The sequence below is a fragment of the Polyodon spathula genome, chromosome 11 (assembly GCF_017654505.1).
Source record: "Polyodon spathula isolate WHYD16114869_AA chromosome 11, ASM1765450v1, whole genome shotgun sequence".
In the NCBI taxonomy this organism is placed as follows: domain Eukaryota; kingdom Metazoa; phylum Chordata; class Actinopteri; order Acipenseriformes; family Polyodontidae; genus Polyodon; species Polyodon spathula.
Window position 1 is genome coordinate 17,584,822 of NC_054544.1, and position 21,420 is coordinate 17,606,241.

At 37.1% G+C, this 21,420-nt stretch overlaps 1 protein-coding gene across 2 annotated transcripts; it reads right to left on the reverse strand.

Annotated features, from left to right (window-relative positions):
- Nucleotides 1–5,244: 5,244 nt before the first annotated feature.
- LOC121322705 (transmembrane protein 237-like) lies at nt 5,245–19,170 on the reverse strand. Of its 2 annotated transcripts, none has more exons than XM_041262913.1 (13): nt 19,021–19,170; nt 16,701–16,732; nt 15,718–15,731; nt 15,282–15,347; nt 14,541–14,660; nt 12,824–12,950; nt 12,254–12,411; nt 11,925–12,048; nt 11,242–11,433; nt 9,980–10,053; nt 9,674–9,767; nt 8,924–9,045; nt 5,245–7,768 (listed from the first exon to the last, which is right to left on the reverse strand). In XM_041262913.1, exons 1-13 carry the CDS (start codon nt 19,042–19,044, stop codon nt 7,686–7,688), a joined length of 1,230 nt encoding a protein of 409 aa, XP_041118847.1. In that variant the 5' UTR covers nt 19,045–19,170; the 3' UTR covers nt 5,245–7,685. The 2 variants fall into 2 exon arrangements, with proteins under 2 accessions (XP_041118847.1, XP_041118846.1); XM_041262912.1 differs by having other exon boundaries at nt 5,246–7,768; nt 15,270–15,347.
- Between the last annotated feature and the right edge of the window lie 2,250 nt (nt 19,171–21,420).

A 21,420-nucleotide genomic window follows, 5' to 3' on the forward strand; every position in this document is an offset into this window, starting at 1 on the left:
TTAAAAACACTGTGGAATGATACAACATTAGAGTGGCTAAAACATTTTTGCTAAATGTTGTGTGTGTGTGTACATGAAATACATATTTATATGGTGCTTGAAAGTTTACAAATGAAATCAGCATTTTCATTCGTATATAACAGCATTAATATGCACTGCCCATCATCTATTAATCATCATTTGACTCGCAGGTCCTATTGGGGTTGATGTGCTGTTTGAGGAGGTCTATCGAGCCAAGACTGACCACCAGACGTCTTCCAAACCAAAAGGAGGCAGCAGACCCATATCGCTCATGGAGGTTTACCAAGAACTCGTGAAGACTGCCTTTGTTCACAATGTCCGGGAGGTTTCCATCTCTGCACACACATACAAGGCCGCATTAAAACAAGTGAAGCATTGGGAAGGAATTCAGATATTACTTATACAGGATGTGTAGAGGGATACATTGATGGATTTATACAGACAGAAGCACATAATGCAACTTCATTCTTAGGGGTGTGCAGAAACTAAGATTTCAAATTGTCTTCAACCCTTTTATCAATCTTGAGATAATGTGGTCACAGATCAGTTTATCATTAGACAATATGTGATGTGTTAAATAGCAAGGTTGGGGTCAATTCATGTTTTTCCATTCCAATTCCTTTTTATAATCAATTCCTAATTCCAAATCCAATTTCAAATCCCTTTTAACAATCCAAATACATCATTGATCAAAATTGCAATTAGCAGTATTCTGTTAAAATGAGCTCACAGTGGCAACAAATTACTTAAATTGAAGTCACTGTTAGTCAATTAAGTTGGCTTCAAATGAAAACAGTTGAACAATCACAACAACTATTATGTTTCTAAAATATGAATTCCAATTCCATGGAAGGAATTGTAAATGGAATTGTAAATTGATTTTAAAAAGGAATTGAAAATGGAACTGAAAAACAGGAATTGACCCCAACCCTGTTAAATAGATGAAGTAATTATAACACTAGCCAAGGAGGTGTTTTAAAAAAATAATCCAATTCAGAGGAATAACAGTTACAACACTAGGATGTGCTGTGCCAGGTGCAAAGAAAAAAAATAAGGGTGAGAGTTAAACCCCAATATTTGTGTTTTTGCACATTTCTGTATGCTGCAGTATAAAGCCACCCCCCACCCCCAAAAAAAGCAACAATAACGCTAAAATAACCCCTGCAATTCATACTTACTTTTCATCTGTTAGAGTAATTCCAGGAATTCCAGAAGCTTGTCTAGAAGCCTAAGAAAGAGAGAGGCTGATTGGACTGATGTCATCTGTCTCCCTTCCTAACTGCAGTCACACCTGCAATTCATTTCAGCCAACTGAACACTACCAGTGACCATGTCCCCACTTATTGTGACTGGCCTTGTTCTACTACCGATTGGAGATTTAAGACAAATATAACATAAAAAAGACCCTGCACAACAGTTACATTTATTGTACTCCTGGGTCATGGCAGTGACTTCATCATATTTGTTTCATGTGTCACTTTGCTATACTGCAGTTCTAAATCATTAAAAAAAAATAAAAAAAAACAGGTGATGGTGGGTACCGTGCAAAAACCTGACATTTTAAAGTGAAGTACATTTGGGCAAAAACACAATTAGTTAGTCATCTGAACAATGGGAGCACTGCCCATTACTACACTGAACAACACAGAACTGCATCTGAACAAGGGGAGCACTGCCCATTACACTGAACTGCATCTGAACAAGGGGAGCACTGCCCATTACACTGAACTGCTGAACAAGGGGAGCACTGGAACTGCATCTGCCCATTACACTGAACTGCATCTGAACAAGGGGAGCACTGCCCATTACTACACTGAACTGCATCTGAACAAGGGGAGCACTGCCCATTACACTGAACTGCATCTGAACAAGGGGAGCACTGCCCATTACACTGAACTGCATCTGAACAAGGGGAGCACTGCCCATTACACTGAACTGCATCTGAACAAGGGGAGCACTGCCCATTACACTGAACTGCATCTGAACAAGGGGAGCACTGCCCATTACTACACTGAACTGCATCTGAACAAGGGGAGCACTGCCCATTACACTGAACTGCATCTGAACAAGGGGAGCACTGCCCATTACTACACTGAACTGCATCTGAACAAGGGGAGCACTGCCCATTACTACACTGAACTGCATCTGAACAAGGGGAGCACTGCCCATTACTACACTGAACTGCATCTGAACAAGGGGAGCACTGCCCATTACTACACTGAACTGCATCTGAACAAGGGGAGCACTGCCCATTACTACACTGAACTGCATCTGAACAAGGGGAGCACTGCCCATTACTACACTGAACTGCATCTGAACAAGGTGAGCACTGCCCATTACACTGAACTGCATCTGAACAAGGGGAGCACTGCCCATTACTACACTGAACTGCATCTGAACAAGGGGAGCACTGCCCATTACTACACTGAACTGCATCTGAACAAGGGGAGCACTGCCCATTACTACACTGAACTGCATCTGAACAAGGGGAGCACTGCCCATTACTACACTGAACTGCATCTGAACAAGGGGAGCACTGCCCATTACACTGAACTGCATCTGGACAAGGGAAGCACTGCCCATTACTACACTGAACAAGGGGAGCCCTGCCCATAACTACACTGAACAAGGGGTGCACTGCCCTTACTACACTGAACAAGGGGAGCACTGCCCATTACACTGAACTGCAGCTGTTGTGGAAATACTAATACTTCCAGGTGCAGAGGTTTTAAATATGCAACTACATTTTAATAAATTTGGTGGGCGCAGTAAAGTAACTTTGGCAGTTTGTATGTAGGCTAAATAATTTTCTCAGGAAATAACATAATGAAAATAATCTCGACGACATGCATGTTTTATTTACACTGGGTTAAATAATGTTTTTGGCATGGACAAAATACAGACATCTAAGTTTTCAGTACTAGTACAGAATGTCAATTTTGAATGTAGAATAACAAACACGTCACTCTTATTTGCTCACCGGGTATAAATACAGAACAGCACTGACGAGGCTAACTAGAAAAGTAACTGCAAATATTACAAAGTCCAGCATAACTTCTGCTTTAAAGCAACAGTTGCAACAATTAAACTGTTGCCCTGTAAAGAATTGTTCTGTTCCTCACTTGTACCGAAGCAAATACCACGTCTACAAATCAGCACCTCCGAAATCGACAAACCAGACTGAAAGGAAGCAGACAATATTAATCAATCTTAGATGCAGCACAAAGAGCAGAGTACCAGCAGGAAACTTAACCAACTGATGCAACTTGAGAAAAGCTTTTTTTTGTTTGTTTGTTTTTTGTATCCCTTTCTAGAATGTGTAGACAGAAGCTAAGCAACTCACACACAAATGGTGCACAAACAATGCACTGTCAAACAATATATTTAAAGAAACATATATTCATATAATGTATATGACAATTCAAATATGATCACATGTGACTGCATATAGGGTCATATGATGGAACCTTATAATTTGTGAACACACATGCAAAATTATATGAATGTCATTTGATTGTTCATGTTATGTATGATATGAAATGCGATAGGTCGATTTTACACTCATTTGACACCTCTCCTATTGGCTCCTATATGCATTTTGAATAATCTTGATAGTATTGTTTCATATAACGACTGCATTTAAGAAAAAAATGTTCAATGAATAAATATCTATTAAACAAGTTATTTGCACATTTGTAGCGCTGCTTCACCTTAAGCGGGCTGCTGATAAATGTTTCAATAAGCTATTTATACCGACACCTTTATACCAGCACAATAGTAATCTTTTCAAAGATGTAGTATTTTGTTTTTTGTTTTTTCTTCTAATTTTGTTATACAGTTTCTTCCCTTTATAACAACAATTAATAACATGATTTATATGATTTATGATTTAATATCATCAATATCATCACAACAAGTACACCAAATGGAAAAAGGCGATGCCCATTTTTGTTTATGTTTTGCTTCAGCTATAACAGCTACAATGTAACTAATAACCTCCTTCTGTGGTACAGTATGTGTGGCAGGAGCTTGTCTGCTTGTCATAGAGGGTAGAGAGTTTTGACTTTTGATTTTTTCCTCCAGGAGCTTGTGCATGTATATTATATGGATTATAGAGATAGTACATCTACTGACCTATTTTGCAAAATTCACATTTGCAATCGCTTTACCAAATGGTTTTCAATGGTAATGCAGTGGTTCATTACTAAGGGGCAATGATCAAGGGAATCTATTGTGGTATGAGATTAGTAGAAAATTGTACCAGTGTCTCTGTTTCTTTTAGGTGTGAAATGTCTTTAAGTAAAGCGGAAGAAATTCATTTTGATGTGTGATGCAGATATTGAACGGGATGTGGCCGCCCGATTTAACGGAAAACTTCCTAATCGTATAATATACAGTATTGCCAGTGTTGCCTGACTTATGACACCTCCGTTGGTATAGTGTTCACTGTTGCAAACAGATGTGGGGGATTTGAAAAAATATCATTGTATGACCATATTATGAACCAATGTACACTAAAAATCCATCTATGGTATCACCACTGTGCTGCTGTATAATGTGCATTACTAATTCCAGATTCGTCGTGGTGCCATTTTTCTGGCACTGCTGTGGTCTGCAAACAGTACTTTCATGGTTTCTTCAGGGCAATGCACTAATGTTATAGCTGTAGACTGCCAATGTTCTGCAGCTTGAGCTCCTGACAGATCGAGGGTTGGTACAATGCCAGACATACAACAAGCTGCACTGTGATATAGCATTCTCAGGGAACATATGACTCGGGGTACTTGAAATCAGCAAGACAATACGTTTGAAATATCTGCCAAAACTCTGTCAGGATGGCTCAGATGCAACATCTACAAAGTGTTTAAATTATTCTGGAGGGATACCTGATCATTTCTAAAGGATTACCGTATTTAATCCAATCAGCAAATTGGGGGTGAAAATCTGCAACAACATCAGTAATATATCGGTTACAGAAGAGCACCTGCCATCATGCCTCATTCAGACTCTGATTCTGCAGATTTTATTGCCAACTAAAAGCGTTCTGCTTAAGGACTTATCTACTTCACAGTTGATCATGTGACAAATGTTTGCTATTTTGCATAACATTCTGTTATGATGTAACTTTATTTTCAAATAAATCTTAAACAAACAGCGCATCCAGGCTCTTAAGCATTAAGCATTAAGCATTGAAGCATTGACTTCTGCTTTTCATAGACTAAGCAATTTGCCTTTTGTTCTGTCTATGAAATGAAACTGCAATTTACTCAATAAAAGACAATTAAGTGATGAATGCTAGAATGCTTGGGATATATGAAGCAATGGTTTCATTTACTTTATTGGTTGGTGCCCCAATCTATTTTATGTAGATCTTTGGGCTTCACAAAATAGTGGAATGGATTATGAATACTATAGATTCAGTAACCACAGCAAGACTACACAGAAATAAAAATAAAAGATACACATGAATTTTCGTGGTTATTCCTGACAAATGTAACGACAGTAGGAATATATCAATTGTAAATTTAATGTTAAACTTTCTCTAAGGTTAGAGGGCATGTTGAAACACAAGGATAAACTCTAACCCCTTTTTAGGACAAGCGTGAAATGTTTTATGAATATCAAACCTTATTTTAACACAACAGGCTATATACAGAACAGTGTGACCACCTTGTCACATTGAATCAGTGTTGTTCTGACAGTGATAGGCAGGTAATACACTTGTTTACTGGGATGAACAGTTATCCAAGTCAGCATTATTTAGACTCCAGTACTTACTCAAGATAACATGTTTATGAAAATATACCAACATGATTTTTTTGACATTCAAAGTATTCCTACTTTGTGCAGATACCGAACAGTCCTGCGCTGCACAGGAAACCTAATATATTGTAAAGCTGTCCCTGATGGACTTACTTCAACTCAAATATTTAGTGCTTTCATTCCTCCTATCTCTTGAATTGAGATTTTCCAGTGTTAACTGGGTTTTATGATGTAAATTCATGACTGACTTAGGCTCAACTTTGAGATTTCTCAAACAAGATTGTGTAACAAGAAGCACCACCTGGTTGAAAACGAACAACGATGCATTAACTTAAAGCTGCTGACTTGCAGTACAACTTCCATTTGTGGACTATTGGATTGATAAGCTCAGACATCTCAACTGTATCTCAAATACTGCACAGCTTCATGAATTATATAACAATAATGCATAGACCTGCTACTACAGGTGTTAATGGATTGACCCATAAATAATTTATCTGAGGTTATCTGTTAAAAGCATCACTCCACTATGGAACTCTGCTATATGAGATGCATTTAGGGTGGTTTTCTAAATTAAACTCTGTAAATCAAAGTATTTATGTATATATTTTTAAAAAAATATTTGTTTCTCATATATTTAATAATTTCGTGATATACTGTATAAGGAAATACATGTATATAAAACTCCTCTAGCAAACGTCCTGGCACGTTTTTGCCCTGTACTTGGAGACATAACCCCAATCAATGGGACATTTTACATTAATACTGTATACATTTACATAATAATAATAAAATAAACAATACTATTTGTCAGGGGGAAAAAAATATGCTTTAAACATAAGCCCCAGGGTAACAATTTATATCGTTCCAAACCATTTTTACATAATTTTCTGAAATGTAGACAATGTATCTATGTTTTTAACAGTCTCTATTGTAGTCTTTAACAGAATATTTTAAGATGTTAGGCCTGTTACTAGAAGTATAAGCTGTCTGCTTTAATAGGTATTTCAAAAACAGGACCTCATGAAAAACTTTTTCAAAATGAAGACAGAACCTAACATTGTTCTGTTGGCCTTAGGTTTTTTCTCTTTATTGATGGAGCTCTCTTACTTTGTAAAGGCCAAAAAATAAATGCTAAATTACTGCTAAATTTGTTTGTTTTACTATTCAAATATTTGTCTGAGAACTAAAAATATAAACATTAGTTAAATTTAGCCTGTCACAGAGATTTTTTCCCTCCTTCTGATCAGTAGCCAGACACATAGACACGCTTCAATGATGTCTTGTCTCCCATTAGACTAACAAAGAATATTTTAAAGACAAATTTCCTTCCAAATATGAATTAGGACAAGCTGGTCTAGTGGGATCCTATTTTAATACATCTTAAGAACAAATTGACTTTATACCTTCCTTCCTTTGCTTATCTTTCAGCTAGTTTTACCACCAGTGGAGTGTAGCAATACAAATCACATTTTACAGGTTTGTAATTAATGTACATGTCACCAGACTGTTTGACAACATTCATTTTCTCTAGAATGTATTGTTTCAGTGAACAAAAATAAATTTGCAAGTTAAAATTACTGCAGTTCAAAATTCCCAAAAGCAAAGCTTTAAAGCCTGCAGTCTGATATTGTGCTTAAGAAGTTCCTAGTGTTTTGGGAATATCAGAAATCCTGACAGCAGCAGTAGTGTTGTATTGACTTTAATGTCTCTTCAAATTTCCAGTCAGTAATACTAACTATATTCCCTTGAAAGACCTGCCTTAAAAATGTGGAACAATATGACAGTTTTAAAGAAGTTTTTCAAATAAAAAATATTATCTACCTGATAAAACAACATACAAAAATATATTTCTGAAAAACATTTCACAACAATATAACAATGAATACATAATTTAAAAACTAGTGTACAAACACTTCAGGCTTGAGTTTCTTTTTTTTTTCTGGTTTTGGGTATTCTTCCACTTCCATGGCAAATATGAGATCTATTGAGGGCAAAAAAAAAAACAACAAAAAAAAGCAAATTGTACTGAGAGAGTTACAATAATATATAATCTTAACATAAAATGTAGACAATATACAAAAGATAGACAAAACTTGACTTCCAGGAATAAAATAGTCAAATGGGCAAAGCACAACTGAAGACAAACCAACACAGCTGACAAACAAAGAGAACCAATCAATTCTTGAAGCATTTGCTGCCTTTTAATCACAAATTGTCTGCAACATGTGCAGAGGGATAAGGTGGCAGATTGTACTATATGGTGGAAATACAGATCTCTTTCACCGCTGAGGTATATGTACATAAAGTGACTTCATGGACACCTTGTGTACAATCTGCGTCTGTCTAGTGGTTTTAAAGATATCATCAAAAACATGGTGTGACAGGCAGATCCCTGTCACTGGTTCATGGAGTGTGTGTGTGTGTGTGTGTGCCTTTGAGAAAGCAGCTGCGACGTGCAACAGGAGACACGTTGCTAGGCGACCAGTTGAGCAGTGGGCTCGCCCTGCACTGAGTTGATCGAGAGGCCCAGATTGGCTGGCGGCGCGGAGCTCAAAAACAGCTCCACTACAGCTTGGTGCTACTGCAATGCCATTAGCACACAGACTGGAGCTGAGCGAGACCTTTTGTTTGCATCAAGGAGCGGGGCGTCCACTCCGCAGGACTACTACGAAACCCTTCCATTCCAAGACGGTGCTCATGAAGGCATTGCCCAACTGAGGCCGTGTGAAGAGGCAGGAGTCTCCATGAGAAAGCCGGGAATCCGGGAGCCTAGAAGTAGGTCAGTTTAGGGGATTTTGATCCCACTATAGAATAGGGAGGGTTACGTAGTGTAACAGGTTCCTGGAGTGGTACATTCCTTGTAGTGGGACTAGCGCTCACCATTTTGTGTGGCAAACTTTTAATTAATAAATGTGACAATAAGGCTACCACTGTTGGTAGCCTAGTGTCAGCACTTGTGTTGTAAATAAATCTGCGTGCTTGTGCGTCATGTCAACACCAATGCTCTGTGCCTGTCTCAGTATTATTCAGTGACGACCCACACATGTAACACATCACCCTGTTACACATGGGTAGTATGATTTGATTATATGGGTGTGTTGATATTTAAAAGGAACCAAACAAGTAAATTAGTTACCTTCAGTGTAATCCATTTCTGGTGTGGCAGAGAGGAAAACCCAGGCTATTCCAACCAGGATGGCCACCACCAGATTGACTGCAATCCAGGGCTGGAGGATCTGATGCTCAGAGCCGGAAGGCCTGGGTTAGGAAGAAAGAAAGAAAGAAAGAAAGAAAGAAAGAAAGAAAGGGTAATCACAGTAAAACAGAGGGAATGCTACGAAAACAGTTAAACTGTGCTAAATGAAAAAATAATACTGGGCACAAAAAATGTATTTCGTAAGGAAATAAATAGTCTCTTATTGGATATATTTTAAATCCATCCGTTACAGTATCCCTAGGATTGCATTTTAATTATGTTGTCGCTATTCTTATAACAGATTTACCAAATAACAAAAATGAAAACTTGTGTATGATTATTTAACGCTAATGCTACAAAACATGCCAAAACCCATTAGCTATCTTGAATCCTAGGGCTTGTGAAAGGCTGAAGAGTCAAGAACACCAACCCACTGTGTTTAGAAGAAATCACACATAGATCCTGGCCACAAGAACCTAGCAGTATGCAAACCTCAAGACACCCAATTAGAATAATTTTGTTAATTTTAAGTACCCTTAATATGAAAATACACTCATGTTACTGTAATACATGTTTTGGGCTGTGCTTGGTCCAAGGAGAGCAGTGTCAGTCCCCACACTATATTTAACAAGAATTTTGCAGAACAGATGAACAAAATATAAATTTAAGAAGTGCTGAATTCTTTTTTACCATAGGGTGTCATTGGCAGATTGTGATGTATAAAGGTTTATCCTGTCGCTGGTCATTTGTTGGCTTAAAGACAGAATCAGAGCAACACAATACACTATAAAGAGAAAGCAAAAAAAAAATTATAGTTAGGCAGTTTCTACAGTTGCTGTTCCCTTTCTGTTTTGCTATATATGCGCAATAAAACTAATTTGCACAATAAACTTTGTCTATATAACTGTGTCTGTTGACGGGCTATTCATCCGAGCGGTTCCCCTGAATTTCAAGGAGATAATAATACCATTTAAAATTAGTTAAATTGTTACTTACAGAAAGAGGCCAGAGTTGCAGGGTTCAGTGTCAGAAAGCCACGCAGTGTCATAGACATCCTGGCCAGGTTAACCCTACAATTACAAGAACACCCAGATACAATGTAAACAAAGCAAATGAAAAGAAATCCTTATTCTTTCAGGTTCTCCCACAGAAGAGAAATGACTGCTTGCAAGTTCCAATTAACAAACGGTTAAATCCAGGTGTTTAATGCCGATTTCCTTTCACAGTAACTATTCACCGATTTAGATTGAAGTTAGGTTTAGTTAGGTTTGCTATATGAAAAAAGGTATGCTAACTGTATTCACCCCATAGTTTCTTTTTTTACACAGACATATGCACTGTTAACAAAAAATATTATTTATTTTACTACTATTTAAGCCACTTGCACTTTTATCTTAACCTTTCAGATTAGATATACAAATCTCATATTTCCCAATATTTCCTGTTTTGGTGCCAACATTTTTTTTTCTCTAACCACCACTGCATTTCTTTCTTCAGCACCAATTTAGATTGTGTTTACAGGGTTGTAAGCTGTGACACAAACAGCTCAGTTCATTAAGACACACCGAAATGCATCAGGTTTCATCTGACCCAAGTTCAACTCTGGGGCAGAGCAATAAAAAAAGTAATCCTATCAGCAGAAAAAAAACAGAACACAGCAATAAAAAAATTCCAGGCAACGAAACTGTCAAATTTACATGAAAAGATTGAAGGGCTTTTGGGACAAGCTCAGTGAATTCTTTAATCAGGATGCTAGCAAAGCTGAAAGGAAATGGAAGAGAAGCACACAACCTAGAGTTCCATATTACTTCGGTATTGGCAATTTGAAATCAGGACAGCCTATATATTGAAGTTGCTCAGTGAACTATAGCACTAAACTACATAATTGTTTATTTGTGAAATCATTAGCAAGCCATTAAATCTGTAGTTCTGTTTCACCTCTGACAACACATGGGAAGCAGTGCCTTATGCATTACTGCACCTGGTCCTTATCAAGAGCAAAACATTTATTTTGGAATTGACCACACAAGTTAAGATATATAACTATTTTTACTCAATATTTTTTTACAGATGGGATGGAAATGTACTTGAAGTTGTAATTAGTCTTTTATTCCCACATGAACCAAAAGCACTTTACAAACACAGTACAGCAACTGAAGTGTTGCCACATGCAACCAACAGAACTGATTTCACATGAGCTTCCCATTTCACAGACGAGTGATCTATTCATAGTAGAACTCTGTGAATGACCTCCATACCTGTCGAATGCAGACACTGTGCTGACAGCCAGTAGAAGGTAGAGGAGGGACTGTGCTGGATAGGCCAAAGTCTTGTATTGTTGTAACAGGTTTGGGAGGGTAGTGAGCTGGTTTCCAGCCAGCACGTACACCACAGTGATATTCCACACAGCATATCCGGTGAGGAACCCGTGAGAGAACAGGCCTATCACTCTGAAAAACACACAGCAGCAGCCTCTGTCAGTGCACACATTTGCTCCAAACTCAGAGTTTGGCAGAGTGCATAAAAATGAATGGAAATCCCTGAAATATCTATAAAGGACTATAAATTACACTTTGGCTCAACCCAAGAGGTAAAAAGCAACCACCATGCTAAAAATATTATAATTACCCTAACAACCGTTTCTATTTTGACCGAGGCCCTGCATCCTTTGTACGAGTGGTTGATTTTTACCTAAACAAAACCCTGTTTTTGCCTCACCTCTATTAAGGCTGTCTATTACTTACTATTATTATCAGTTACCTTGCAAATGTACTTGTTGGATTACTGTAAGTTGGGAAAATGTGGAGTAGAACGCCAAAAGAGCACCTGATAAATGAATAACTTATGCTCATCATTCGAGGTTTAATCCAATAAGCTTTTCAGAACTTTGACATACCAACATAAACAACTGAATAGATCTCTTAAAGGACTCTGGACTCACCTGAAGCCCCGGTGCACGCACACTGCCACACCCCTTGTTGTCCACAAGGATTTCACCTCCATATAATCATCTGCTTGTTCAGCAGGTTTACTCAGCTCTGACCTGTCCGCAGCTTGAAATCGCCCTGCCAAAAAAACCCCAACAGAAACAGGTTACAATCCAGCAAAGGTTGGGAAAAATAAGTGGAAGATGTTATTTAACAATATGCTGTGAAACAAAACAGGGACAGCAATAAGGATTGTTCAGGCAAAGATGCATCAAAATTTACCAAAGGACAGAAATACAAAAATCAATCCTTTCTTCCATCACAAGAAAATGACAGCACTCACGGTTTCTTTCCACAAACACTTTTCCCACTGGCTGGCTGTTGCCGATGGGAGCTGTGAAAAGTACGTGCGGTGAAATGGGTGGTTGGACGTCTGTGATGATGTCATCCTCTTCCACTCCAAGCTCATTGGCGTACTGGAGATCAGAGGGACGGGTTTTCCTGAGGAAAGACTGGAATGTTTTATTTGTACTGCACAAAGGGGTAAGTAGAGATTTCTAACAGGAAGCTGTCATTAAGAAGAACATAAAGAGTTAAAAAAAAATATCCACCTATCAGGAAGCTCCACTCCAAAACTAATTCTGATTATCAGGCATAACCATGGTAGTGTTGAACTTGTTTCAAATGTTCCCGATGTGTTCAACTATAAACGGTAATGCTCTTCAATTAGGGTTCTATAGCTTAATTAAGTTTGCTTGAAGGTGAGGCAAGGCAGGTAGTACAGTTAGTTATGTTAGAGGAGGCTATTTTTATTGCATCAGTTTCAAAGAGGGAAATTGTATATAGGGGAGGATCAGCAGTTCAGCAGTTAAACCTAGCAGTACCGATTGTTTTATGAAGTGGCTGTACTCACATGGTTCTCTTCTGTGGCTTGCGGATCACTTCTTCCTCATCCTGATTGTCTGCACTATTGTCATTCACCATCTCCGTCTGCATGGAGGGTTCTGATGGGGTGTTCTGCATAAAGGATGTTTCACAATCTAAAAGGGAAACATCTATGTGATCAAGCTAGTCTAATAACACAGAACTTCTTGTGTGACTGTTATAACTGTACATAATGTACATCACTGGTTCATTCTACTCCAACAACATTATTATTATTTTCTAATATTACAGTGCTGTTTGTAATTTACTTAGAGGATTGGCACTGTTTTCGATAAAAAGCATAAGCTACATATAAGGTTCCTCTATCCAATTTATTTGCTCATATCAGAAACCCAAAGTGCATGATTTGGAAACAGTGCAAGACTTTCAATAGAATCTGGCTGTTGAAAGTACCAAACAAGACATTTGTAGTGAGAGATAATGAAAGGTTGTAGTAAGTGGTATTTGTTTTGCAATACATCCACTGACTACAGCCAGCCACAGAGGTGAATGCTGCAGTTGGTTATACTAGCTGAGTTAACAGTGTATTATCAGAAATCAATTCACTTTGGTTTTGTTAAGCAATTTCTAAAAAAGCTGAGAATAAATTAAATGTTTTATGGGTATTTACCTTTTAAATGTATTCTGAAATACATTTATCTCTTTCACTTTTTTTCCCCTTTACTACTCACTACCCAATATCCATAACCCTAATGGGTACCTGACTCTTGAGAGAACTCTTTGCTTTCTAATTATCTTCACATATATATATATATATATATAATGAACCCTAATTATGACAGTAAAAACAGGAACACTGATTTGCTAAAATCATCCTGGTAAACAGGAAAACAAATGACCAAACCAAAGAAACACAGCGTTAGTTCACTGTGCAGAGAATTTGTTACAAGCCAAACAATTAAACTGAGATGACTCATCACAGGGGTTAATCATTGTGTTTTGCATTTAATCACATAGTGGCACAAGGTCCCCTGAAGTGATTGAACACAGTAATTACAAGAACCAGGCATAACGGCATAGATGAATCTTTACCTATAGTGATGACTGTATTATAATGAATCTGGAGAAAGCATTACATTTCTGTACAAATTTGAAAAGAATGTTTCCTGTATGGAGCTCTGTATTCAATTTCCTCTTTGCAGGCTAACAGGCACAAATTAATTCTAAACATCCTTTATTAAGCACTACATAGCTACTCACAAGGCTAATGATTAAAAAAGCTTCATATGCTCTCATTTCCTATTACCTTTATGTATTTCTATAGCATATAAATCTCAATTACGATGACAAAAAAGCACTATGGTTGATAAATGGATCTTGTTAAATCACAAAAAAGTGTACAAGTTAAATTAACTGTGCATTTACCTGCCTTACCTGTAAAGCAAACAGAGATTATTCTTTAAAGCAAACTAATTAACCCTGTTTGGGGTCAGATTTTACAAGTAAGCAATCATGAAAAGGTACTTGCTGGATTTCTTCAAGCTTCTAAAATAAGTCATCCAGAATGTCTCTAAATGTTGAAATGAATCATCAGTGCTAACCAGCTGGATGTTATTCTGTACCAACATATGAACATGAATGACATGACTTAATAAGCTTAACTATGAAGGCACTGGAGGAGATATGGTCTGACTTGAACAGCAAGCTGCTTTTCATTTTGTGAGGGACCCGTCTGGCTCACTCACCGGGTGTTTGCAATGACTTTTCCTTCTTTCTCTTACGCTGTGGCGGCATGTCGAGATGTTCTGGAGTCAGAGGTTCTTTGCTTTCTGAACGTCGCCAGCTGCCAGGCTGCATTATAGACTCTTAACAGAGAACAAAAAATGAATTGTATCTATTATACTAATATATGTAAGCCATTGGTGAATTTCGTGATTTCAAAGATTTTCTGACTCACAAGCTATTATTTGAATAGTTTAACTACTGCAAGTGTATAAATAAGCCAAGTGTTCACAACTAAAACCTTAAGCGCAAATATTGATGTCAAAGCCCATAGCAGATTACTTATAATTTACTGATATAAACATGCTTCTTCAGGGTGTTTATTATTACAGTTTGCATGGTTCTAATTTTCAATTTACCTATGATCAAAAGAAATCCTGGAAAAGAAAGGCCATTTCGCTGATCAAAGCTTAATCACTGATATCCATCTAATTAAACAGCACTGCACAGGTACTTGCAGCATGCTCTTTGAAAGATAAATGTGATTTGTAGTTGATATATCAATGATCACTTTTACACACATCCTACAAACTAGTCCCCTGGAAAGATCTGATGTATCATAATTTGTATCGTATGATGATGTTTGTATCACACCCATGTCCACCACTAGCACACAGGCAATACACAATTGATAGTTGAATGACCCAGGTACATCAAATTGATATATCTTTGAATTAAAACGTGCTTCTCACCTTCTGTCTTACCTATTCCATTGCTTGTTTTGAACTTTTTCTTTTTAGGCTTGCCAAGTGGCATCTCATCTGTTGAAACTAAAATAAACATGTTTGAAAATATATTTTTAGATATGGATTAACAATTTGAAAATAAAAATGCAAACTCTGGTGCTAACTTATATTTAAAAAGCACAATTAGAAATATGCTTTTTAAATAAAAACACACTTTAAAAGATCGAACAGACATTTTATAATACACATTGTAAAAAGTGAATTGTGAAGGGGGACTAGTTTGACTTATACCCTATATTGTACACCAGTAGTAAAAGTTACATTGCATCTGGATTCCCTGTTGGACAAAGAAAGACCTTAAGTTATAGCTATTGTATTTATTTATTTATTTTCTTGTAAGATTTAACCTCCAAATTCGCATGATCAAATATCCATAATCTAAAAGTAGACTTACCTACAGTGTCTTGGCTTTATTTGCCAACAGTGTGCATGAAAAGAAAAGACATAAACATACAATCAAGATGATATTTAGTTTTTTTCTTATCTGAAAAGCAACAGCCCTTACAACCTACATGAATGCAAACATCTATATTATAACTTTAAAACAGTATGTCATCACAAACACAACCAGATCCAACAATAGTGTACTGTCTGTACAGTAAGGCACTATACAATTAATGCCAATTAAGGCACTTGATAAGCAGACTGGATTACAATAGTGCAATCATAAACATTTAAATTTAATTTTAAGCAGACTCAAGTGCCACCACAATACTGCTTACTATGAAGATCTTGATTTAAAACTACACATTTGTCCACAGCCTTTAACTTAACGAAGGTTTTATAAATATAAAATGCATCTAGTCTTTCTTAACAAGCATGGGATTCAATCTCTTAAAAACCCAATATGTCATAGATACAGTAAGTGCACTGCTCTCTCTGTAAATAAGTTACCTTTGGTAAGAATTCTGTTGCAGGTAAACGCATTCAAGACTGCAGCATTTTCACAAAATGGCCACAACAGAGTTTCATTTGATTATTAAATACTAGAAATTTATTTGCCCTCCCGATATAACCAGTACAATCCAACAATATCCAGTATTTAAGGAGCTTGGTAAATGCTGTATATGTTCATGAGATGTGGAAGTCTTGCACTGAAAGTACAACCTTGTCCATCTGAAGTTAACAAGACGGCTGTAAGTCTTATGAGAAGTGGGTTAAGACATAGATGCTCCCGCTATAGACCTATCCTCATTTAGAAAAAGCTGAATATAGGTCTAAATGTAGAAAATGTGGTGCAATATTTTTTTTAATTGTGTAAGTCAGTATTTTCCTAAAACACTTTATCCAGCTAAAGTCATTTGAATCTCTTTTTGTTGAATTAAATATGCAATTGTACAAAAAAAAGGCTGTCTAAATATTATTACTATACTGTACCTTGGCATTGGTGGAAGGGCACGATGCTGGTGCTGAAAAACAATAAAAATAAAATAAAAAATAAACTTTTACTTATGGAACTAAAGAGTTACAGAATTCATAGACTGATGGATATAACTTTGTAGAATACAAGGAACTATTTAAAAAGAAAAACAATAGAACACTACATTTTACAAAGCAACATCCACATTTTAGGGACATGAAGTGTATTAAAGATATGTTTATGGTATAGGCCAATGTAAATTAACAGGGCAAATGGAATTTAACAAGGAAATGAAGACTCATTTTTTAATTTTAACTGGATATTGGGATTAATGCCTGACTGCTGTATTCAAAAGATACCCATTTACTGTAGCACCACAAAGCTCCAAACACCACTCTGGGGAACTGGCTGAATTCAGACAGAAGAAAGAGTGCTCCCTACTTGACAAGCTCAAACACCCTGCAGCTCAGATCCTGATGCTCCTTCGAGGTCCCCTATCCAAGTACTAACCAGCCCCAACAATAATTGTAATCTACTTTAATTTTAGAAGAATACTATGTGTGTACTCATTACAATCTTGAATTGTATTAAACAAATGTGCGTATACTGTACATATACACAAATAGTAAAATTGCAGTAACATACTATTCTATACTACTAAAAATGCATCATAAAACTAGAATCAGTACATAAATGTCTGTTTTCATACAAATTTACCCCTTTTTTCCCCCCATTGCATCAAGACTCAGAATGTATAGAATGGACTGTCTATAATTACAAGGCAGTTGGTTGCAGCTACGTTCTCCTAATCGGATTCTAAACCTGTACAAAAGTACATCTGCTAGTCCTGGGATTATCATGGCATATGTCATACAGGATGTAGAAAGGGCATGTTTATATTCAAGCAGGATCCTGGGAAAATAATATCAGACACTGACCAGAGTGTATGCGGAATTTACAGGGCAAGACCAGCGACATGAATCTCATGAGTTCATCAAGGACTGATCACCACAACATCTGACAATGACGGATGTGTCTGCTGTCTCTAACTCCTTTTCACACAGTGCTTATGTTGATGAAGAAAACGCACTGCTAGTGACCCACTTCCAGTACGTAACACCACACTATGTATGTATTAGACCATCCATGATGTTAGCTTGTTTGTTCCATAAATGTTTTACTTGATGTCTCAGTTGTAAATCAATACAGTAAAGCTGCATTAATATCTGCTTAAACAAAATAGTACCCTGTTCTTGCAAACACCAGAATTAACTGTGATTAAAAAAATAATTAAAAAAACACACACAACTAAGGTACCTTGTAGAAGTTGTCACAAATATGCAGCCCTTCTTGGGTTAAGGATATTTGCTTGCTAATGGTCCTTTTTTTCTACAGATGTATTAGTGTTATTCAAGAAGATATAAAGAAAAGGTGTAAAACACCAACCTTTTTGACTTTCAGCTAAATGAGGATGCCCCAACCCAGTGACAGATATGTACAAACAGTCATACGTAAAGGCACCTCTACATTATCCATTTTCTGTATACAGCTACTGTATTATCCTTGCATTGAGCACTATCAGCCTCTAAAACAGATGGGAAAGTAAAGCTCTGAATTACAGTAATTCACCCTGCTGAGGAGTGCACTGCTTTTATTTAAAGCAAAAATGTGTATTTCCCTTTACCTGCGTGCTGTATGTGTGTGTGTGTGTGTATATATATATATATGGCTGTAAATACACTTTGTACCACCGAGTTTTGTTAAACTGGTATTCATTAAACTGCTCCACACATATTTCAAGTTGGTATTGTATGCTTTGGTTTTAAATCACTAGGCCTATATAACCTTAAAAGAACATTTAAGAAGTCATTAAGTATTTAAAGCTGTTCTAGTTCTATTGCAGAATCACTGAACTAAACACAAATGTTGTGACTGCTACTGTACTATCGTACGTGCAGCATCACGGGGTTCAATTACATCTACTTGGTATTGTATAGCACAGAACAACTTTTGTTTTGATGCACCGAATCCAATGGCAATCTCATCCACCCGCCAAATATAAAAAAAATACTGTACTGGAAACCCTAAATGTGACACTTCAACTCAGCGGTTAAAATGCAAGTGTTTTTTTTTTGTTTGTTTTTTTTTTTTTTTTTTGCATTTAAACGTATGAGAGCTAAATCATGGATTAGTTTTCGCTACATAACGTGTTAATTTAGTACATATATTTGCACAATTAAACTGCACATTTACTGGGGTACAGCAACGTCCTGGTTTTTTACATTGTAAAACATACACATAATTTAATTCATTCAACATACTTGCTCATTTACTTACCCGTTTGTTGAGTTCTGTATCCATACTTCATATATTTCAATATTAAATATTTATAAAAACTAATATATCAATATAATCACGTTACACGACTCAATAGTTACTAGGCAAGACTGGTTTCCATGATGCCGTTTGTTGTCACTACAGATGCGGTGAGAGGTCAGGTATAATTGTTTTACTTCCGTGGTAGCTCCTGTAGCTGTTGGTCAGCCATCTTTGTAAGGAAAAGACACCATTGTAACGCACACTGAAATTAATTGAATAACAAAAGATTTACAAAAAATACAGTTTTGAGAAAACACCAGGTTGACTTCACTTTTTGCAATCCACCAATGCTTTTCAAGTAGACATTTACATGTTCCTAATAAGAAATATTGAGTGTTTCCATTGAACTGTTATTTCAGCATTTGGTGTAAACTTTAGATTGTTGTGATATACGTCAGGTGTACTAAAAAAAATAAAAACACCCGCCATAACAGTCTCAAGGTTTTAAAGACTACCTGGCGAGTAACATCATAGTGTTTGTGACCCTGTTGTTCCGAATGTAGGGTTCCCATATGACAACATGTACACTAGGACAGTTGGGGACAGTTCATTCTGCATTCTAGTACGTTTGACCCGTCTCAGGTACCGTTCACAGCAGGACTACACTTACCAGAATGCATTGGGGTCTGAATTGAAAAGCCTGAACTGTGTGGATTGTGTAGATGGAGTTATATAGTACCCGAATGACCAAGAATGCAAGTATTGAGGTCAACACTGTATTTCATAATACAAAACTATCTCTCCATAGTTTATTGGCAAGTTTAAGATTGACTTTTTCTTGACTGCTGAATTCTAGAATGATGAACATTTCCATCTCCTTCCCAGAAAATAATAAACAATAACTTCCAGTCACTGTTAAATGCCAGGTTGCTAATGCAAGTTTTATTATTGCAGAGCTGTGTGCTGAAGGGCCAGAGTAACCAAGTGAAAAACAAATTGAAATGCATTACCAATATTACAAACCCAGCGCACAAACAACACATGTTATATGTATGTAAAACAGTATTCAAAATAAAAGGTGTTTACCTTGCATAGCCTACTATTATGGGCCTATGTAACAGTTTAATATATTACACCTAGCTAATAAATATGACAAAAAAAAAGAGTAAAAAAAGGTTTTTTATTCCTTCTCTCACAAATGTTTAACACTAAGTGAAGTCCCAGCATATGCAATGACATCCCAACACAGTCTAATGGGTTTTAAGCATCTGGCTAACACAGAGGGAAAGGTTTATCAAGGGCTTCAAGACAAAGGAAAATCTGTTTTCATGATCTAAACTGTGGCAGATCATAATACTTTACAATCCATTTTATTGTGTGTAGTAATGTTAATAGGTGGGTCAAGAAATCACACTAATAGATCTGCCATGGTTTAGATCATTAAAATAGTCCCCATTGTTACAAAACTAGTAACAAACACATATCATAAGGTTAATTTTAATTCAGGGACTCAAACGTGTATTTATTTTTTCATGGAGCAAACTGGCCCACATTAAACTACAGAAAAAGTTATGTCCCATTAATGATTTGATGGTGTCATTCAAAAAAAAAATAATAATAAAGATTTACTGTGCAGCTTCGTCAGATTACATGAGAACACACTTTGTTTGCACAGCCCTGAACATGCGTACATCTCTCAGCTCGAGACAGTGGTCTTCAAGCTGCTGTACAGAGAGGGGTTGCCTGCTATCTCCTGGCTGTGTTGTGGCGCTCCGGTGCTGCTAGGACTGGGCGGCCGGCCTCAGCCAGGTAGCTGGAACCCACCTGATCTCTCCTCACTGTCCTGAGCAGCTGCACACATGAGTCCTGGAGATGCTCGTTCACTATCACATGGTCAAAAAACTGTCTGTACTGGGATTCCATCTTCTTTGTGTTCTCCTCCATCTCCTGGAAGTCTTCATCCTCGTAGTGGTGAGGGGGGTCCAACACATGGTATTGATCGCTAGGAGTTGTTCTGACAACAGGGTACCTTATAAAAGTTTACCATAGCAAAAGCATAGCCGAATGTAATAAATCCTAGTGAAAGCATGATAAAGCATAGGTAAGCATTGTGAAGAATAGCAAGGCATGGTAAAGGATATTAATAACCATGGCAAACAGGGTTTGGGTCGGCCAGGATGTCCTTGGCTCACTGCGCACTAGCGACCCCTGTAGTCTGGCCGGGCTCCTGCGGGCTTGCCTGTAAGCTGCCCAGAACTGCGTTGTCCTCCGACTCTGTAGCTCTGAGTTGGCTGCATGGTACGTCTGCAGTGTGAAAAGAAGCAGTATATATTATGTGATGATTTGTGAATTTTTTGTAGTCTCCCTCATTCAATTGCTGCTAGGTGGTTTGATGAATGTAATAAATGGCTTGAGCTC